The sequence below is a fragment of the Tachypleus tridentatus genome, chromosome 13 (genome assembly GCF_004210375.1).
Source record: "Tachypleus tridentatus isolate NWPU-2018 chromosome 13, ASM421037v1, whole genome shotgun sequence".
In the NCBI taxonomy this organism is placed as follows: domain Eukaryota; kingdom Metazoa; phylum Arthropoda; class Merostomata; order Xiphosura; family Limulidae; genus Tachypleus; species Tachypleus tridentatus.
In genome coordinates this window covers 28,134,662-28,153,244 of record NC_134837.1, presented here as the reverse complement: position 1 = coordinate 28,153,244, position 18,583 = coordinate 28,134,662, and the positions used below count along the sequence as shown (strand labels likewise).

Here is an 18,583-nt window from a genome sequence, read left to right as displayed (position 1 = left end):
CACACCAAACATGCCCCTTCAGCTGCGGGGGCATTATAATGTTACAGTCAATCCAACTATTCGTTGGTAAAAGAATAGCCCAAGAATTGGCGGCGGATGGTGATGACTAACTGCTAAATTAGGGACGGATAGCCCTCGTGTAGCTCTGCGCGAAATTCAAAATCAAACAAGAAAACTTTTATTACATAAGTTGAAACACGTGAATCTTCTTGTGGGTGTAACTTTTCTGATACATAGAAAGTATCTACTCCAGTCTTTTACCATTCCTCAATTTTTATTACTTCCAGACAAGGTCGAGTACAAGACCCATTGGTCTTGTCTTCTGATAGACTGTTGTAGACATAGTATAGTTTCTCGATATTAGTGAGATAATGACACTGCGCAGGTCACAATATACGTTGTAAGTTTGTATCATGTTCAGTGAACCAATCATGAAGGAGTTTATCAGTGTAATTTAGAATTAGGATACAGAGACCTTTGATTTGTTAGTCAGCTTATTCATGCCCAGAACTCAGATACCGCCAATCAATCCCCAAATTTAACATCCCATTCAAAACTAGATATTCTTCTGGACTTTCAAATATTATATCGAACATTGATGCTCGTGCATTTTATTGTCTACATTTTTCAGACCCCTGGTGAGTTTATTTATTTAACGTATAAATAACTACGTGGTACAAACGCGAAATAAGGAACAATCTATTATATTGTTTGGGTTTTGTAATATTTTGGTTAGTGAGAAAAGAAGTGTAGTACAGGGTGGAACAGACATATTGTGTGGTTGTTAATTACTCTACAGAAAATGAGATACAATGAAGCACAGAATTAGGGATTTATAGTAAAGACTGTGTAAATATAACGGGAATCACACATAAATAATGACTGACAGTGTGGTATAGAGATTGAACAAAATGTGAGGTATTGAATACTAGACAGAACGCTTTTCTAAGCTTTATTGAATAGCATGCGATAGAGAAATAACCAAGAGGCGTGGTGCATAGTTGTTGTACAACACGTGTGGTAGATAATTATAGGACCTAGGTGTTCTATATGATTAACGGACGCGATATTAGTTGAAACAATATCTGGTGTGAAACAAAGCAACTAGACGCGATATTAGATGCTGAATCAATACTCGGTGTGAAATATAACATGGCTGAGTGCAATGATAGGTGTTGAATCAATATTTGGTGTGGAAAATAAAATAGCTTGACACGATGTTAGGTGTTGAATCAACATTTGGTGTGGAATATAAAATAGCTTGACACGATGTTAGGTGTTGAATCAACATTTGGTGTGGAATATAAAATAGCTTGACACGATGTTAGGTGTTAAATCAATATTTGGTGTGGAATATAAAGCAACTGAACAGGTTGTTAGGTGTTGAATCAATAGTTGGTGTGAAATATAAAGCAACTGAACAGGTTGTTAGGTGTTGAATCAATATTTGGTGTGAAATATAAAGCAACTGAACAGGTTGTTAGGTGTTGAATCAATATTTGGTGTGGAATATAAAGCAACTGAACAGGTTGTTAGGTGTTGAATCAATAGTTGGTGTGAAATATAAAGCAACTGAACAGGTTGTTAGGTGTTGAATCAATATTTGGTGTGAAATATAAAGCAACTGAACAGGTTGTTAGGTGTTGAATCAATATTTGGTGTGAAATATAAAGCAACTGAACAAGTTGTTAGGTGTTGAATCAATAGTTGGTGTGAACTATAAAGCAACTGAACAAGTTGTTAGGTGTTGAATCAATAGTTGGTGTGAACTATAAAGTAACTGAACAGGTTGTTAGGTGTTGAATCAATAGTTGGTGTGAAATATAAAGCAACTGAACAAGTTGTTAGGTGTTGAATCAATAGTTGGTGTGAACTATAAAGCAACTGAACAGGTTGTTAGGTGTTGAATCAATATTTGGTGTGAAATATAAAGCAATTGGATAATATATGTGAGAATATAATGGTGGTAAAATGTTTCTTGGTACAACGTGTGTGAAACTGATTTAATAGTCAGAACTTGTGGCACAGAAGTTGAGGTGCCTAATTTATAGAAATATTGAATAGGTTGTAACTTACATTTATTTTTAACACGGTTTAGTTCCAGAAACTCGGGTCTTCCTAAAGCCACGTCCAGGAGAACCACACTCAGACTACATCAATGCTAACTATGTGAGGGTAAGTATATATATATATATCAATGTTGAATTGTTTCTAAGGAACAATTGCTGGTAAGATTATTTTTGTGTGAACTTTATGTCACATGTCATCTTTGGTACACTATTGTATGACAAGTATTAGCTGAAACTTCATTTTTTTCAGTACAATAGACCACACCAGTATAAACAGCACATGAATCAGAAATAATCGATTTTATTATGAATAATGTTAGAATAGATACCCAAAGACTCAAAGTGTTCGTATATAACATTCGATGTCATGACGTTTTCTTGCTTGAAACTCATTCCAACAAATGGAGAGTTTAAAGGATCGGCTGACACACCGATGACTTGTTATATTTCTAAATACATATTTATGAAGTATACTCTTAATATGTATTCTTTTATTTAGGGTTACGATGGCAAGTCCATTGCTTACATTGCCACACAAGGCCCTCTCTTGGAAACAATTTCAAGTTTTTGGCAAATGGTGTGGGAACAGAAATGTCAAGTTATCATAATGCTGACCCAACTTTCAGAGAAAGGGATGGTAAGTTTTATATAATGTTTGTTCCCCCCTTTTATTGACTTGGAAAAGGTTTTTGCAACAAATGCAGAGAGCTTTGAAATTTCGATTTCACCCAGAAAAAAAGATTCGAGTGTTAGGGATGTACCTTAAGACTAGAAATAGCATGAATAGTTGCTTTATTCCTACATAGTTGTAATTTTAAACTCAACTGACTACTGTATACTTTATTAAATGTTGGCGAAATAAATTTGTATATTTGAATTGGGGGGGGGGTAACAACAACTGGTTACTCTTTATTTACTGTGTTAACCGAGGTTGTTGTGTTACCGATTGAAACAACAACTTTCCCTCATAATTATTTATTTAAATGGGCAGTTTGCTATCGCACCAAACTTTGTGTGTGCACCCCCGTGACTCTCCCCATGTTTTCTACCTTGACATTTCTGAATCATGCTTTCGATATTTATGTATATCTTTTAACTTCTTGTCTCTTACTTCCTCTTTGTCATGTCCCCCCAAAAAGTACATACAATACTGCTGTCCCCCGCTGTCTACGGATTTACGACGATAAAATCAGGGGTACGAGTCCCCTCAGTGGACACAGCAGATAGCCCAATGTGGCCTTGCTATAAGAAGACACACGAACACACATACAGTACTATTGATTTGAATATATGTTTAAGCTCGACTTAGAGGTCGTGACAGTAACAGTCTGGGAAATGGCTAGTACGAGGCTTAAGAAGTTTAACGTAGTACCAGTTTGTATAGTTTATAGACTGTGACACAGAAGAGGTCAATGTCCCATAAATGATAACACTATATGTTTAGTGATGCTTACTTGAAAGTTCAAGAAAAGACTTAAAGGTTTGTTCTGCACATGTTAAAACAACTAGCTTGCAATATGTTCACATTTTACCAAAGTTAACTGAACTGTTAAGGTTACCTACGCAAGAGTTCAGATATCTTCGTTTTTAATGTCCGCTTGTAAGCTCTTGAGGTTTCATTGAAGGTAAAAGCTTTATTGGAAACATGAACTGAGCGACTAAGTATTGTGTTGCCACGTATGTTATTCTCTAAGGTGTCATGTCTCGTGAACGGCTCGCGTAACGTTACAAATAAAGCACAACTCAAGAAAATGGCGCCTGTGTGAATACAGTGATACTATGAACATAGTTTTCTCTGCTAAAAATATTTATTTCTATTTACACTTTTACAAATAACTAGACTTTTAGTTAAAAATATACTTCAGGTTGGATCGAAACATGTTTAAATATTACAAAAAAAAAAGCAGGACAAGTTGAGAAAGAAGAAAGGTTTTGTTTGTTTTGTTTGCACAAAGCTACTTGAGTGCTATCCGTGCTAGCCGTCCCTAATTTAGCAGTGTAAGACTAGAGGGAAGGGAGCTAGTCATCACCACCCACCGCCAACTCTTGGGCTACTCTTTTACCAACAAATAGTGGGATTGACCGTCACATTATAACGCCCCACGGCTGAAAGGGCGATCATGTTTGACGCAACAGGGATGCGAACCCGCGACCCTCAGATTACGAGTCGCACGCCTCAATACGCTTGGCCATGCCGGGCCCAAAGAGGAAAGAGAAGGTCTACCATAGCCAGGTGGTTAGGGCCATCTATTCATAATTTGAAGATTGGGGGTTCGGATCCCCGTCACACCAAACTTGCTCGCCCTATCAGCCGTGGGGCGTTATAATGTTATGATCAATCCCACTATTCGTTGATAAAAGTAACTAACCCAAGAGTTGGCAGTGGGTGGTGATGACTAGCTGCCTTCTCTCTACGCTTACACTGATAAATTAGAGATGGATAGCGCAGATAGTTCTCGTGTAGCTTTGCACGAAATTCAAAACAAACTAAAAAGAGACGTTGTCATTATTATTTTATTTAAGAGAACTTTATAAACTGACTATTTAGTACATGCGAGTACACAATGAATCCAAACACACGTACACATAAATGTACTACTATCACATAACGTTAGTGCCACCCAGTGGCACAGCGGTATGTATGAGGACTTACAGTGCCAGATACGGTGTTTTGATACCCATGGCTGGCAGAGCACAGCTAACCTATTGTGTAGGTTGGCGCTTAACTACAAATAAACATTAAACAGGTATTTGTTTCGTATTTAATAAAAACGACGATATATACATACATATATCAGATTTTTTTAGGGTGAATATGAAATTCGAAAAATGAGGAGAACAAAGTTGTAAGGATATATATTATTACAATGAGATCAACCCTTACACTACAATTATTAATGTAGGCATGCATTTCAATGTGCTTTATCACTAAACCGGTATTTTCTTTGTACTTAACAGATACAATGATATGCATATCAGATTTTTTACGGCGAACTTATGATTAAAAAGATATGGAAAGTTAAGCAGCAAGCACACATATTATTACAATATTCTCGATCATTACGTAAAGTGATTAATATAGGTAAGCACGAGTCAGCCACGTCACTAAATGAGAAAGTGGTAGCACGTTCGAGAGTCACATCAAAATAATTTTTATAAATATTCTGTAGAGGGACACTGTTATCATAAAGCGTGGGTGGAACAGTTGGCTTCAGATGTTGCTTGTTTGTTTTCAAACACGCAACGCTACACAGTGGATTATTTTTGTTGTGCCCACAACGGGGATCTAATCCAAATTTTAGCGCTATAATACCACAGGTCCACTACGAAGGAAAATGTGAACAACAAACAGAGAAAACTTAAAACTAGCAGAAGACGAAAGCTACACGAGGGCTGTTAGCGCTAGCCGTCCCTAATTAGTGCAAGACAAGAGGGAAGGCACCTAATCATCGCTACCAACTCTTGGGTTACTCTTTTACCAGCGAATAATGGGATTGACTGGAATATTATAACGTCCCCACTGCTGAAAAGACGAGCATGTTTAGTGTGACGGGGATTCGAACCTGCGACCTTCGGACTACTAGTCGAGCGCCCTAACCCCCTGGCCATGCCACACCCTTGATAGAGGGCGACTGAAGTATGTAATAGCTGTTTATTGATTCTCTTCCTTCTTGTCCATTTCAGCTTTTTCTTTTTTGAGCTTCATTTGGATTTTTTTTTACCAAAACCACAAAGGCAGAATTGTCTAGTTAATAAGAAAGAAAATTGAATGAATGCTTTTTTCTACCTGTTGTAAGCTGATCCTCTCCTTTTAGCCTCGGTGTGCTCCATACTTTCCAAGCAAGCTGACGGATTGTGATCGTTCTTATGGTCAATACCAGGTGTCGCTGAAGAAAAAAGAAATTGACGAAAATTACACGATATCGATGTTTCACCTACGTAGAACTGACGTGAGTATTTTCTTTGTAGGTAATTTAAATAAAACAAAAACAAACACTAGACATCGATCTGTGGCCGCTACTCTTTTGATATAGAAACAAGACAAAGGTTACTAAGGTTAGGTACTGGTGTCTGACGTCACAAAACGAAGCAGGCCTAAATCTTCTTTACCATAAGTTAAAACGTGACTTACGAAGTGCGATTCAAGTCCGTTAATAAAACAGGTAAACAGTTTGTACCGCAATGCGAACTTATAATGTACAAGTCTGCAACTTGTTAATTTTCTCCACAGTTTACAATTTTACGTTTCTTAAAGCAGTGGTTCTCAAAGTGTGGTATGTGAGCTATACTGGTGTTTCATGAGAGTTCTCCAGGTGGTCCAGATTGCAAGTCACTGATGAGTTTGGTTTGTTTTTTTTTTGCGGTGGCAAGCGAAAATGGGTAGAGTAGAACTGGTAGATAATTCGTTGGAAGTCTTTTGCCACGCTGAAGTGATTCGAGGACGTAAACGTTTGAGAATAATTGAGTGTACGAATGGTTTTTTAAAACTATTCTATAGGGTGTTCGGAGAGTCATTGTGTACGTATATATTTATTAAGAGACAAAACTGCACAGTGACTTTCCGAACACTCTGTATTATTTATGAATTGTTTATTCTTCGCACATTTTGCAAAACCCGTCATTATAATCTATTGTAATCTCTGTGTGAGCGACATATCTCTTGAAACAAAAAAAAAAACATATACTGTATATTAATTAATTCATCTAACTGCCTGTAGAAAGGTTAGAGTGTAAACTTTCGAACGTTTAACGTGTATTCTTTCCAACTGCACTGTTGAGTTTGATTCCCCTCGAATATTGTTCACGAGTGCGCATTTTAACAACTTTGTTTGTGCTTGTATGTAAAACTTTGTGTAGAGCATTTAAAGCACTTAAAGGAAATACCAGAAACTAAACTGCATGGCAAACTAAATGAACCGGTAACGCAGCAAACTCATTCTGTGAAAAGCTAATTAAAAGTCTGGGAGTTTTTTCACTTACGCGCTACCTAAATGTGACGCACCGTTTATAACGGAGATTTTAAATCAACTTATTTTCTTACTATATCAACGGTATTTCATCAAACACAACAGATATAATTAATAGGACAAATTAATTCTACATGAAGAATAATATTAATTGTGTGTCTAGAAATAATTAATTATGATTTGACTAAATACTAGTGCAAAATTAAAAACAACAACAACAAATATTTCTCCTGATATAAACGATGATATTATATGTTATACGTCTTAATAATACCTCTGGATTTTGAGTTTATTTTTCAAGTTAGACAATTTTTACTTTGATCGCAGAATAGTTCTGACGCGCCGACGGCATCTTTTGGAAACAAACCAATTATTTGGAATAGGATGGGGCTACAGAGTTCGTAAGGTCACTCAGGACTTTAGAATGGAAACGAGGACCGTTGGCAAGGTCATTAAAATTATTTGATTTCAGAACTGGGGGTCGTACATCACATTTGAATTGCTATAAAAACGTGGTGTTTAATTAATAGTAGGATAGAATATTAGGTGTTCCTCATGTGCTCTGCTTACGTTAGTAATTACATACAAACTACTGAGAATATAGAAAAAAAAGCTGTTAGAAATCTCTTACGATTCAAGCTGAAAGAATTGTTTTGTTTTGTTTTGAATTTCACGTAAAGCTACTCGAAGGCTATCTGCGCTACCCTTCCTTAATTTAGCAGTGTAAAACGAGAGAAAAGGCAGCTAGTCATCACCACCCACCGCCAACTCTTGGGCTACTCTTTTACCAACGAATAGTGGGATTGACCGTCATATTATAACGCTCCTAGGCTGAAAGGACGAGCATGCTTGGTGTAACAGGGATTCAAACCCGTGACTCTCAGCTTAGCAGTCGAGTACCTTAACCACCTGGCCATGCCGGGCCTAAAAGAATTGAATCCCTGAAATTGGTAGAACGTTCCACGAATCATGGCGTTTTTTATTAGTGCAACAGTACGCCATAAACGGTGCACTAGTATTATCCTTTTTACCAAAATAAGTTTGAAAAGATTATTAACTGCTGTCGTATAAGCACTTCGGTTAAACGACAGAGAACTTCGGCAGCTTCTGAATGAACATAGTTTTTAATAATCAGGCTAAGGTGGCGCCACCTACAACAACACATGTCTTTAGTGGAATGTATAAACATTCCGTACGTATTGTAATTTTCCGTTTATTTCTGTTATGATGATTTAATTGTATTAAAAAGCCGTAGTTACATAACATGCTACCGTCATTTATTGTAGGTTACAAAACTCCAATCTATATTTTTAAATAAATATATGTGTATATATAACAGCTCAACGAATGTCGTGATATCACCCATTTTTGGTACACCAATTGGCCAGTTCATGGGGTTCCTAGTGATGTTTATAAGGTAATAAGTTTTCTTCTTGAAGCCAGAGTATACATGAACAGCAGCTCAAGCCCTACCGTTGTACACTGCAGGTAAGATAATTTATAACTTTGTTTTTCATAACTGCATTTTGTATGCCCAAACTGTATCTTTGGTGTCATTACATAAAATGGACAAAGCCCTATAGCCCGAGCGCTTTTGAAAGGTGGACCTTTCTCCTCCGGTAGCAAACAGGAAACGGTTGTGTAACCCTGTAAGTGATATATATATAAAAGGAGTTGAGTGATGTCATGAAGATCATCTGGGCTTCCAGAAGGTGTTTTTATATACGGTTCCTCTGTGCTCACTATATGTCTCTGTAGACTGAAACAGCACGTTAAATGTTATATTTTACCAACTAACACAGTGTCCTTACTCAATGTAAATTATAACATAAAAGTGTGTTTTTGTGTTTTTCTTATAGCAAAGCCACATCGGGCTATCTGCTCAGCCCACCGAGGGGAATTGAACCCCTGATAACGTAAAAGACTTTACCTTTAAGATCTTTACCGTTGGTGACAAAAGAAAGGCTTCTTTGGCATATCCTTTAATATAACAATTATAAGATCCTAGTAGTGACTACAATATAAAGCAACACGTCAAAAAAAGCCTATCTAATATACACCAGTGTTATCTGTGTCCAGAAACAAGACTTTACGACGCCCTATCTTGAAGATCTGTCCAGTTTTCTGTTTCGCAGCGTATTCTGAAGTAAAATGTAATCCCAATCAACTCTGCAGAATGTGTTTAGTCCTAACGTAAAACTTTATACCGCGTTATGACATACTGTGTCAATAACCTTAATATCTCTATTAACACTTTAATACTGTATTTTTCAGAAGAGTGTTTAAATTTAGGAAGTTGCGAATACCTTTTTATGCATAGTACATTTGAAAGTAAAATTTTACGACCTACAATGATGTAAAATAGTTCAAAAGTAAAAAAGTTACGACCTTTATGGTGCACCGTGCATTCGTAAAAAATAAATTACATTAGAAAGTGAGCTCAATTACTCGAGTACTTTCTGAAAGGTTGCTATAAGAAAGGTTTAGGTTTCTTTTTTATCTTTCCTGTTTATAATGCGTCTTTTTCAATATTATGAAAGAATTATATTTATACCAACTTGCTGTTATGTGAAAGTAATATATGACTTTACGAACTACATTAATTTACAGTTTATTTGAAAGTCACAAGTCATGACCTATGATAAAGTATGCTATGTTTTGAAGAAGAAAAACAAAAAAAATGTTTGGAAAATATATATGTAAAAACGGCTGATTTGCGTTAAGAATTTTTTTACGCAAAAAATTTTTTTTTCTCAACCCAAACCAGACGTTTTTACATATATATTTTTATCTACAAGTGGGTTTTCTCGTCATCATTGAAAAAAAATTGTTTGGTTGTAAACTGCAAATAAAAAAATTAGAACGTTTTTAATATATATGTATATAATTATAACGGAAAGAGTAGAACCCTTAGAGTAATATTTGTTGTTTCTTTATACGCATACAGCCCTGGTACTGGCAGAACGGGTGTTATTATAGCTCTCGATAGCTGTATACGACTGTACGAAGAAAGTCAAACCGTGGACGTTGCACGTTCAGTCTACAAACTCAGGCGGGACCGCGGTGGCGCTGTGCAGAACATGGAACAGTACGTTTTCATTTACCAGGCAGGTGTTTGGTTCAAACTGAGTAACGAAAACTACGTAACAACCGAAACGGTCTTAATAACTGTTTTCTTAGTTCAAATCTACCAAGAACAGTATTGTGTAGTTAAATTCTGACAGTAAACATTGAGGTGTGATGTATTTTTTTTATGAACTTTTTTAACTTTTTGGGTTACTTGAGGAACAAGTTTCAGGCACCACGAAGAGTTTTTTTTTTATTACATCTAAAGAAATCGATTGAGGCACATTGATTATTTTGTAGGCTAATTGTAATAATAAGATCTAAGAAGCTATAATAGGTGCACAACAGTTTTTATGAGAAAATGTAAGTAAAATAATGAAAATTATAGCTGGTTGTGGAAAGCATGTTAAAATTTCGATTTGAGATCACGTCTGAAGAGATCTCGTCGAGGGCTTTCTAAAAACATATAACAAATTAACAATATTTTCAAAGGGGCCGCTTTTTTTGTCTACCCCCACGTATGTTTGTTTCTTTTAACATAATCACAGAGCACCTTAATGGGCTATCTGTACTCTTCCTACCAGGGTATCGAAATTCGGTTTCCTGCGTTGTAAATCCGCAGACCTGGCGCTGTATCATTGAAGGGGGAGCATTAATGTTTGTTTTTGTTGTTTTTTGAATTAAGCACAAAGCTACACAATGGGCTATCTGTACTCTGCCCACCATAGGTATCGAAACCCGGTTTTTAGCGTTGTAAGTCCGCAGACATACCGCTGAGCCGCTGGGGGGCGAGCATTAATGTATGTGATAGCAATGGTAGGTTTCTGAACATTACCGATGTTTGATTGGTTGTTTGAAGTAATCTAATCCCACTATTGGGTCACTTCTTGCAGAATATGATTTGAAAGGCTGGTGATCTCGGTTGATGTTTGTCTTATGCTCTATGTTAGAAAAAATAATAGACTATTTTTTCTGTTTCTTTGTAATAGTTCTTGCTGTTCAACATTTGGGGAAAAAATACATGGGAAATTGGAAGATTTAATAACTCAGATAATATTAGTTTTGAAACATCAGAGAACTTTACAGATGGCAGTATAATATTGTTTGGGCATGTTCTAAACTGTCAAAAATATCACAGGAACTAATTCGAAAGAAAAGGAAATGTTTTTAAGTATTTTATAGAATTAACGTTTATAAAAAATCTACATTAAATCTGTTATGTAGGCATTCTATGATAAACATTTTAATAATAGAATAACTTCAAGTATAACATATTACAAATTTGTTCTTAAGATCAGTTGATATACTTTTAGTGAGACGCCATATTTCCACAGGGACGGCTAGCACACACAGCTCTCGCGAAATACGAAACAAACAATCAAACTTACATGTTAAAGAGTTAAAGACAAAGACTATTGAAAACTCGCTAGATGTGGTTTCGTCACTATTATGAAAAATTTGCAAAGTTTCATTGAAACTGTTTTTTAATTGGTGCTCCAGCTAAGAGAAATGTAAAAGGAAACGCTTTTGAAAAAAAGGCCTTGAATATAAAAATATCTACATCTTAGACCAACTTCCAGTCTGCACTCTTATTTTAAATTACGTGATGCTGTTTCCTTGCCTAAATCATGGCCTGGTGCTTAGAGCGCTCGACTCGTAATCTGACAGTCGCGGGCTCGGATCCATGTACACTAAACATGCTCGACCTTTCAGCTGTGTGGGCGTGTTAATGTTACGGTCAATCCAACTATTCGTTAGTAAAAGAGTAGCCCAACAGTTGGCGGTGATACTATCTGCCTTTTTCTGGTCTTACACTGCTAAATTATGGACGGCTAGTGCAGACAGCCCTCGTGTAGCTTTGTGCGATATTCAAAAACCAACCAACCAAACACATCTTGTCTCAACTAAAATTATACAGACACCTTATAATTCATATTCTCCAAACACTGAAATAAGTTATGTGAACCACTTTTCTATTTTTGTTTTGAACGTTACGATTCATATCGTAATTAATTCTAATTGGTTTACAATGCCTTATTTCTTTGGATTTACTTTGGTATTCTTCGACAAGCCTTATTATGTTCATTATATAAAGTTATTTAAATAATTATATAGTATCGGATGTTTTTACTGTTCTGTTTTAAAGCACGAACTTCATAGTTTACAGTTACTGACCCACCTTCACGAGTTTCTTTGTCGAGCAGTTTTATTAAAACAACATGGCGATGAACAGCGAGTCATGTGCACATGACTTTATCATTTTCAAGTTTTTCGAAAAGGAAAAACATCAACGTAAAATGAAACATTATCCATGATGCTATTGTATTCAAGTATAACGCAAATCAGATATTTAATAAATTATATTATATGAGCAGGTTACAACTACCGCGTTAAAGTCCGCGAGAAAACTCAGCTGGTTTTACCAAACTAGGCTCGCCTCACGTGAATATCAACAATAGTTATGTGATGATAGCTGCATGTGTCATAGGTGAGACTGTCTGAAACATCTCACCACCACGCACTTGACTACAGAAACCTCTTTTGTTGAAATTTTCCAAAATCTGATGAAGGACTCTGTAATGAGTCTCAAATGTTGCTTCAAAGATAAATGAAATAATATGTAAGTTCACGAAGTTAGAGGAACACACTAATTAAACTCACCAAGAAAACAGTAGATTGTTTGCTTGTTTTGAATTTCGCGCAAAGCTACTCGAGGGCTATCTGCGCTAGCCGTCCCTAATTTTGCAGTGTAAGACTAAAGGGAAGGCAGCTAGTCATCACCACCCACCGCCAACTCTTGGGCTACTCTTTTACCAACGAATAGTGGGATTGACCGTCACATTATAGCTTTCCTACGGCTGAAAGGGCGAGCATTTTTGGTGTGACAGAGATTCGAACTCAGATAACGAGTCGAGCGTCCTAACCACCTGGCTATGCCGGGCCGTTCATCGTCTTATGAATATTTTGATTTTAATGTGACATACGTTGCTGTTTATGGGTGGTCACACACATGCTGGCATGAAATTTTAGTAGACTGTAAACAAACAAAAGAGTCTTTACCAAATGTTAATCTATAAATGTGTGATAAATGAGAAATTCATTAGCATTTCACACCACGAGAAATATTATCAGACATGTTTTGGGCTTACAGTTGAACAGTGGGGGGATCTGAACTATTTTAAAACAGCAGTTTTATTTTGTCATAGACGAAAGATAACGAAGCTCAATTATCATTTTATTATTTTATACAAGGAACGTTACCACAAAATCAGTAAATAGTGTTTACAACCACACACTCTTATATACAACTTCGTCAAACAATGATGCTTAATAAATTAAGTATTTTCTAAGACACATACACACTTATGTATCAGTTCCTTGAACAGAGATATTGACTAAATTGATTATTTTTTAAGACACATACACACTTGTCTAAAACTTCTTGGAACAGAGATACTGACTAAATTGATTATTTTCTAAGACACATACACACTTGTCTACCACATCCTCAAACAGAGCTACTGACTAAATTGACTATTTTCTAAGACACATACATACTTGTCTACCACTTCTTGGAACAGAGATAGTGACTAAATTATTCACTCTTTTTTAAGACACACAATTACATATCTATCACTTCCTTCAGTGCTATTAATTGAATTGGCTCATTTTTAAGACATACCAACATCCATATACCATTTCCCTGAACAGTGATTGATAGTGACCAAAATGATTTTTTTTCTAAGAAACTTCTGGACAATGGAGAATTTACTAATATTGTTCTTATGTTTTTGTTTCAGGCTCTACGGGAATATGTTTGCAACATTCTTCATGAACCATACAACCCAACCGTCGTATGTTCATCGTAATTTATAGACCGTTATCTGATAATTTATCCATCCATCTGCCCAACAAGCTGTGCTGGTATTCTGCCCAGCGATGTTGAAAATCACTTCTTCATCTATTCATCGTTCCAGGCTTTTTTATGCCTTGTGTAACTGTAAAAAACATTGCAAGCTATATATTAAGATTTCAAATGACTTATTTTGTGTCGTATTTAACGAGAAAGTTGTAAAAATATGAAATAAGGAGATTTGCTTGTTAAAGAATTGTCGGATGTCAAAACGCAAGGTTTCATTAGATTTAATAATGTTTAATGTGTGCTTAATAAAATTAGTGTAATGTTATATAACTGCTTTTGTTTGCTAGAATTGTGTTTGTATTTGTGCTACTTTAGTAACAATAACTTGTATCACAAAACTCACGATTCTGTGAAATCTCTTAATTGGTTTGGATGTGTCCCTAATTAATAACAATACCTGATATTATACCACCCGCGAATTTTGTATAATGTACAAATTTAGTTGGATTTGTTTGGAATGGTGCGTGAAAAAGTAGTTTCTTACGATGGAATTCAAATTTTCTGGAAAAGTGCAGTTTTATTTTGATTGGTACACGATAAGTTGGTGTACCAATTGGAAAATAATTTGTAATACTTGTTCTCTGTTTTGATCAGTAATGATTCATGTCTAGACAAAATGCCTATTTGCTTTGTCAAGAAAAAGGTAGGCCTAAGTAAATAAATCACCTTCCATTTAAAACTAATCTAAGCCTAAATATATAAATCACGTTCCATTTAGAACTAAACTAAATCTAAATAAATAAACAAACCTCCTTCCAGTTAGAACTAAACTGAGTTTAAATAAATAAACCACGTTCCATTTAGATTTCAACTATGCCTAAATAAACTATTTATTGTTCTATTGGCAGAATACAGAATTAATAATAGTGTTCTGTCCTTGTGTTTAGACGGTAACTATATTTTTGATGTTGGAAAAAGTACGTATTTGAGAAATCAATTTAACATAGAAATAATATACTATATAACCAGAACGCTTTAGAAAGGTTGAACTGTCTTCTTTAGGGGTAAACCATTTGTCCCTGAAGAAGAACGGCCTATCTTTTGAAAGCGCTTGGGTTATAGAGTATCGTATAACTGTTAGACGATAAATATATAAATATGCATCTGATGTTTAAACACCAAGTGGACATCCAATATTACATGCTTATGGTGTAGAAGAGAACTTTACCAATAAATCAATAAATAATGTTTTATGTTGCTGTTTTCAACCACGCTCACGAACCTACCAGCTCCTTGAAGAGGATTACTGACAAAGTTCACTATTTTCTCAGACACACACACTTGTCTATCGTTTTCTTGAACAGACACACAGACTAAATTCATTATTTTCAAAGAAACACACTTATCTACCGTTTCTTTGAACAGTGATATAGACTAAATTAACTATTTTCCAAACACATACACTTATCTACCGCTTCCTTGAACAGTGATATAGCCTAAATTAACTATTTTTCTAAACACATACACTTATCTACCGTTTCTTTGAACAGTGATATAGACTAAATTAACTATTTTCCAAACACATACACTTATCTACCGCTTCCTTGAACAGTGATATAGCCTAAATTAACTATTTTTCTAAACACGTACACTTATCTACCGCTTCTTTGAACAGTGATATAGACTAAACCATTTTTCTAAACACGTACACTTATCTACCGCTTCCTTGAACAGTGATATAGACTAAATTAACTATTTTTTAAACACGTACACTTATCTACCGCTTCCTTGAACAGTGATATAGACTAAATTAACTATTTTTCTAAACACGTACACTTATCTACCGCTTCTTTGAACAGTGATGTAGCCTAAATTAACTATTTTTTTAAAAGACATACACTTATCTATCACTTTCTTCAAATGAGATACTGGGTTTATTATCTTCTCACTAACTTTTGGCCTAATATTGTATATATATATATATATACAGTTTCTCTCACTCCTCTTCAATGATAAATCAACATTTTTCAGCTAACTTTGTTGTTGTGAAAATACGGATTACAAAATAGCTCTTAACTAATTTGGTGTATTTTAAGATTAAACTCCTTGATACAGAAATATATTTTTATAACTTATATAAATACAGGTAAGCTAGAGGCGTGAAAAATGTGAGCCTTCTGGCGTAGGTATGTGAAGGCGCTGAAGATTTCTTTAGCTAAATATAAATGTTATCATAGAAACTGTCTGGTAAAACCAAAGAAACTGCACGAGTTATTTTATAAGGGATAACAGGCAATAAACCAGTATATCTGGTTGAGATCTGTCTTAAGGAATATTTAATTAAATACGTTGTATTCAGTCTCCTTCAGTGAAACAGAAATAAATGCTTTCTAGTCAGTCCCAGTGACTCAGTGCTAAGTCAGCAGGCTAACAGTGATAGAAATCGGGTTTCGATACCAGTGGTGGATATAGCACAGATAGCCCACTGTGTAGCTTTGTGCTTAACAACTATACTGGTATGTCCTGATCGTTAGGAAGCTCGACTCGCAATCTGCTGGTCGGAGGTTTAAATCCCCGTCACCGAACATGCTCGTCCTTTACGTCGTGGAGCCGTTATAATGTAACGGTCAATACCTCTATTCGTTAGTAAAAGAATAGACGGTGGGTGTTGTTGACTGGACTAGGTGAATTCCCTCTAGTTTATAACTATTGAATTAGGGGCGGCTAGTGCATATAGTCCCCGCTTTGCTTTGTGAAACATTTAAAACAAACCCAATAAAGGAATGTTAATAAGGAAACGAACAGTTTGTAGCGAGTCAGATCATATCCAACACTGTCACGTTTCTCATATGCACGTCTTCCACTAGTACAGCAGTAAGTCTACGGATTTAATGCTAAAATCAGGGATTCGATTCCTCTCGGTGGGCTCAGCAGACAGCCCGACGTGGCTTTACTAACAAAAACTCACAATCTTGTACACTTTTTATTTTCCGTTCGTAATTATTCAAAAATACAAGGAGTTCGTAAGATCGAACTTGAGGCTGAAATGGGTTATCGTTCTGAAGCTACCACGTTCGAAAGAGAGAGAAGTGATGGACGGATAAAGCATTCCATCCGTGTCTAATCACGATCGGGACAGAAACCATCTTCTTCGTTCACTTACAAGGATGATCTTGTTGTAGCCAATAACGGACTGAGGGGTAAATTTAAGGATTTCACTAATTGGCCTCATTCTGAAGGCAGTTTTTAAATAAAACAGCAGTAATAAATTGTTTCAAATACTCGTATAAAATATGTCCACATCTTTATAACAAGGTAGAAAGTGAAAATAATATTTGTCAAAAGTTACATACAGACTTCTGGAATTTGACTTAAAGCAACATAAAGAAAACTCTACTTCCCGCGTCTGCGTTTTATAATAACAGCATGTTATTTCGATTATTTTGATAAAAAAATATTATAATTCACTTCGAATTTATATCCTAAATAATAATGAATTCACTCACTATCAGCTTTAGTAATTATATTTACTTAAATATTTATTTTACACAAAATAAACATTATGGAAACTTGTAGAATTATTCTGATTAACAAAGAATAGAAATTACTTGTGTATTTCGAGTGTTTGCGTAAACTGTATTTATGGTAAATATACTTTGGTCATCTGTTGCCACCCCTAAACTGAACATTATACAAACTTGTAAAATTATTCTGATTAAAAAAGAATAGAAATTATTTAACGTGAGTATTTAAAATATTTTTTATAAATTGTATTTATGGCAAATATACTTTGGTCATCTGTTGCCACCCCTAAAATGAGCATTATATAAACTTGTAAAATTATTCTGATTAAAAAAAGAATAGAAATTATTTTACGTGTGTATTTAAAGTATTTTTATAAATTGTATTTATGGCAAATATACTCTAGTTACCTGTCGTCATCTTTAATTTTACACTGACCAGAGGATCAGAAACCAATTAGTAGCACCCTACCATTCACACTAAGACACTGACTGCCACTCTTATGATATACCAATAGCTTAAAGTGAGGAAATGCTTTGTGGTGTTGTATGGATTCGAATCCGTCTCAAAAACTGTGAAATCCAGAGGAATCCGCGATCCAATCTTAAGTGACCAGTTTCGTAAGTCATTTCTAAATCTATTCAACATAAATAGCAGGAAAATTATTCAAACGCTTATCCTGGGCAGAAACGTAGAATTAAATATTTTGAGTCAGTATGTCGAACAAAGTTTCAATATTACTTCACATGTTCATCTCAGGTATGAATATACATATATACAGTAAATCACACGTCGGTGTTGAGAACGAAAACAAATATCGTAAATCAGACGTCTGTTTCAAGTAATATATATATATATATATATATATGTATAGTAAACATTCGTCTATTTCGAGTACAAAAAAGTAATATAGAAAACTACAAGTGATATTAAACACGAAACACGATAAAATGCTTTGTTGAAATACAACACTGTTTTAATATTTTGTATGTAGATATTTATTAACATTCGTAAGTTACATACTTCAAAGAAAGATATTTGTTAACATTCGTAAGTTACATACCTCAGAGAAAGATCTTTATTAACATTTGTAAGTT

The 18,583-nt window shown here is 35.2% G+C and overlaps 1 protein-coding gene across 4 annotated transcripts in view; it reads left to right on the top strand.

Moving 5' to 3' along the window:
- The window catches only part of LOC143240282 (uncharacterized), a 31,578-nt gene extending 16,366 nt beyond the window's left edge, over positions 1-15,212 (top strand). For 3 of the 4 annotated variants that reach the window (XM_076482478.1, XM_076482479.1, XM_076482475.1), the window contains 6 exons: positions 2,099-2,175; positions 2,569-2,706; positions 5,885-6,019; positions 8,376-8,524; positions 9,984-10,143; positions 13,903-15,212. In XM_076482478.1, the coding sequence (XP_076338593.1) occupies positions 2,099-2,175; positions 2,569-2,706; positions 5,885-6,019; positions 8,376-8,524; positions 9,984-10,143; positions 13,903-13,971 (728 nt within the window). In that variant the 3' untranslated portion in view covers positions 13,972-15,212. The remainder of the gene's footprint in view (positions 1-2,098; positions 2,176-2,568; positions 2,707-5,884; positions 6,020-8,375; positions 8,525-9,983; positions 10,144-13,902) is intronic. The other variant, XM_076482476.1, reaches the window with a different exon arrangement.
- Positions 15,213-18,583: the final 3,371 nt, after the last annotated feature.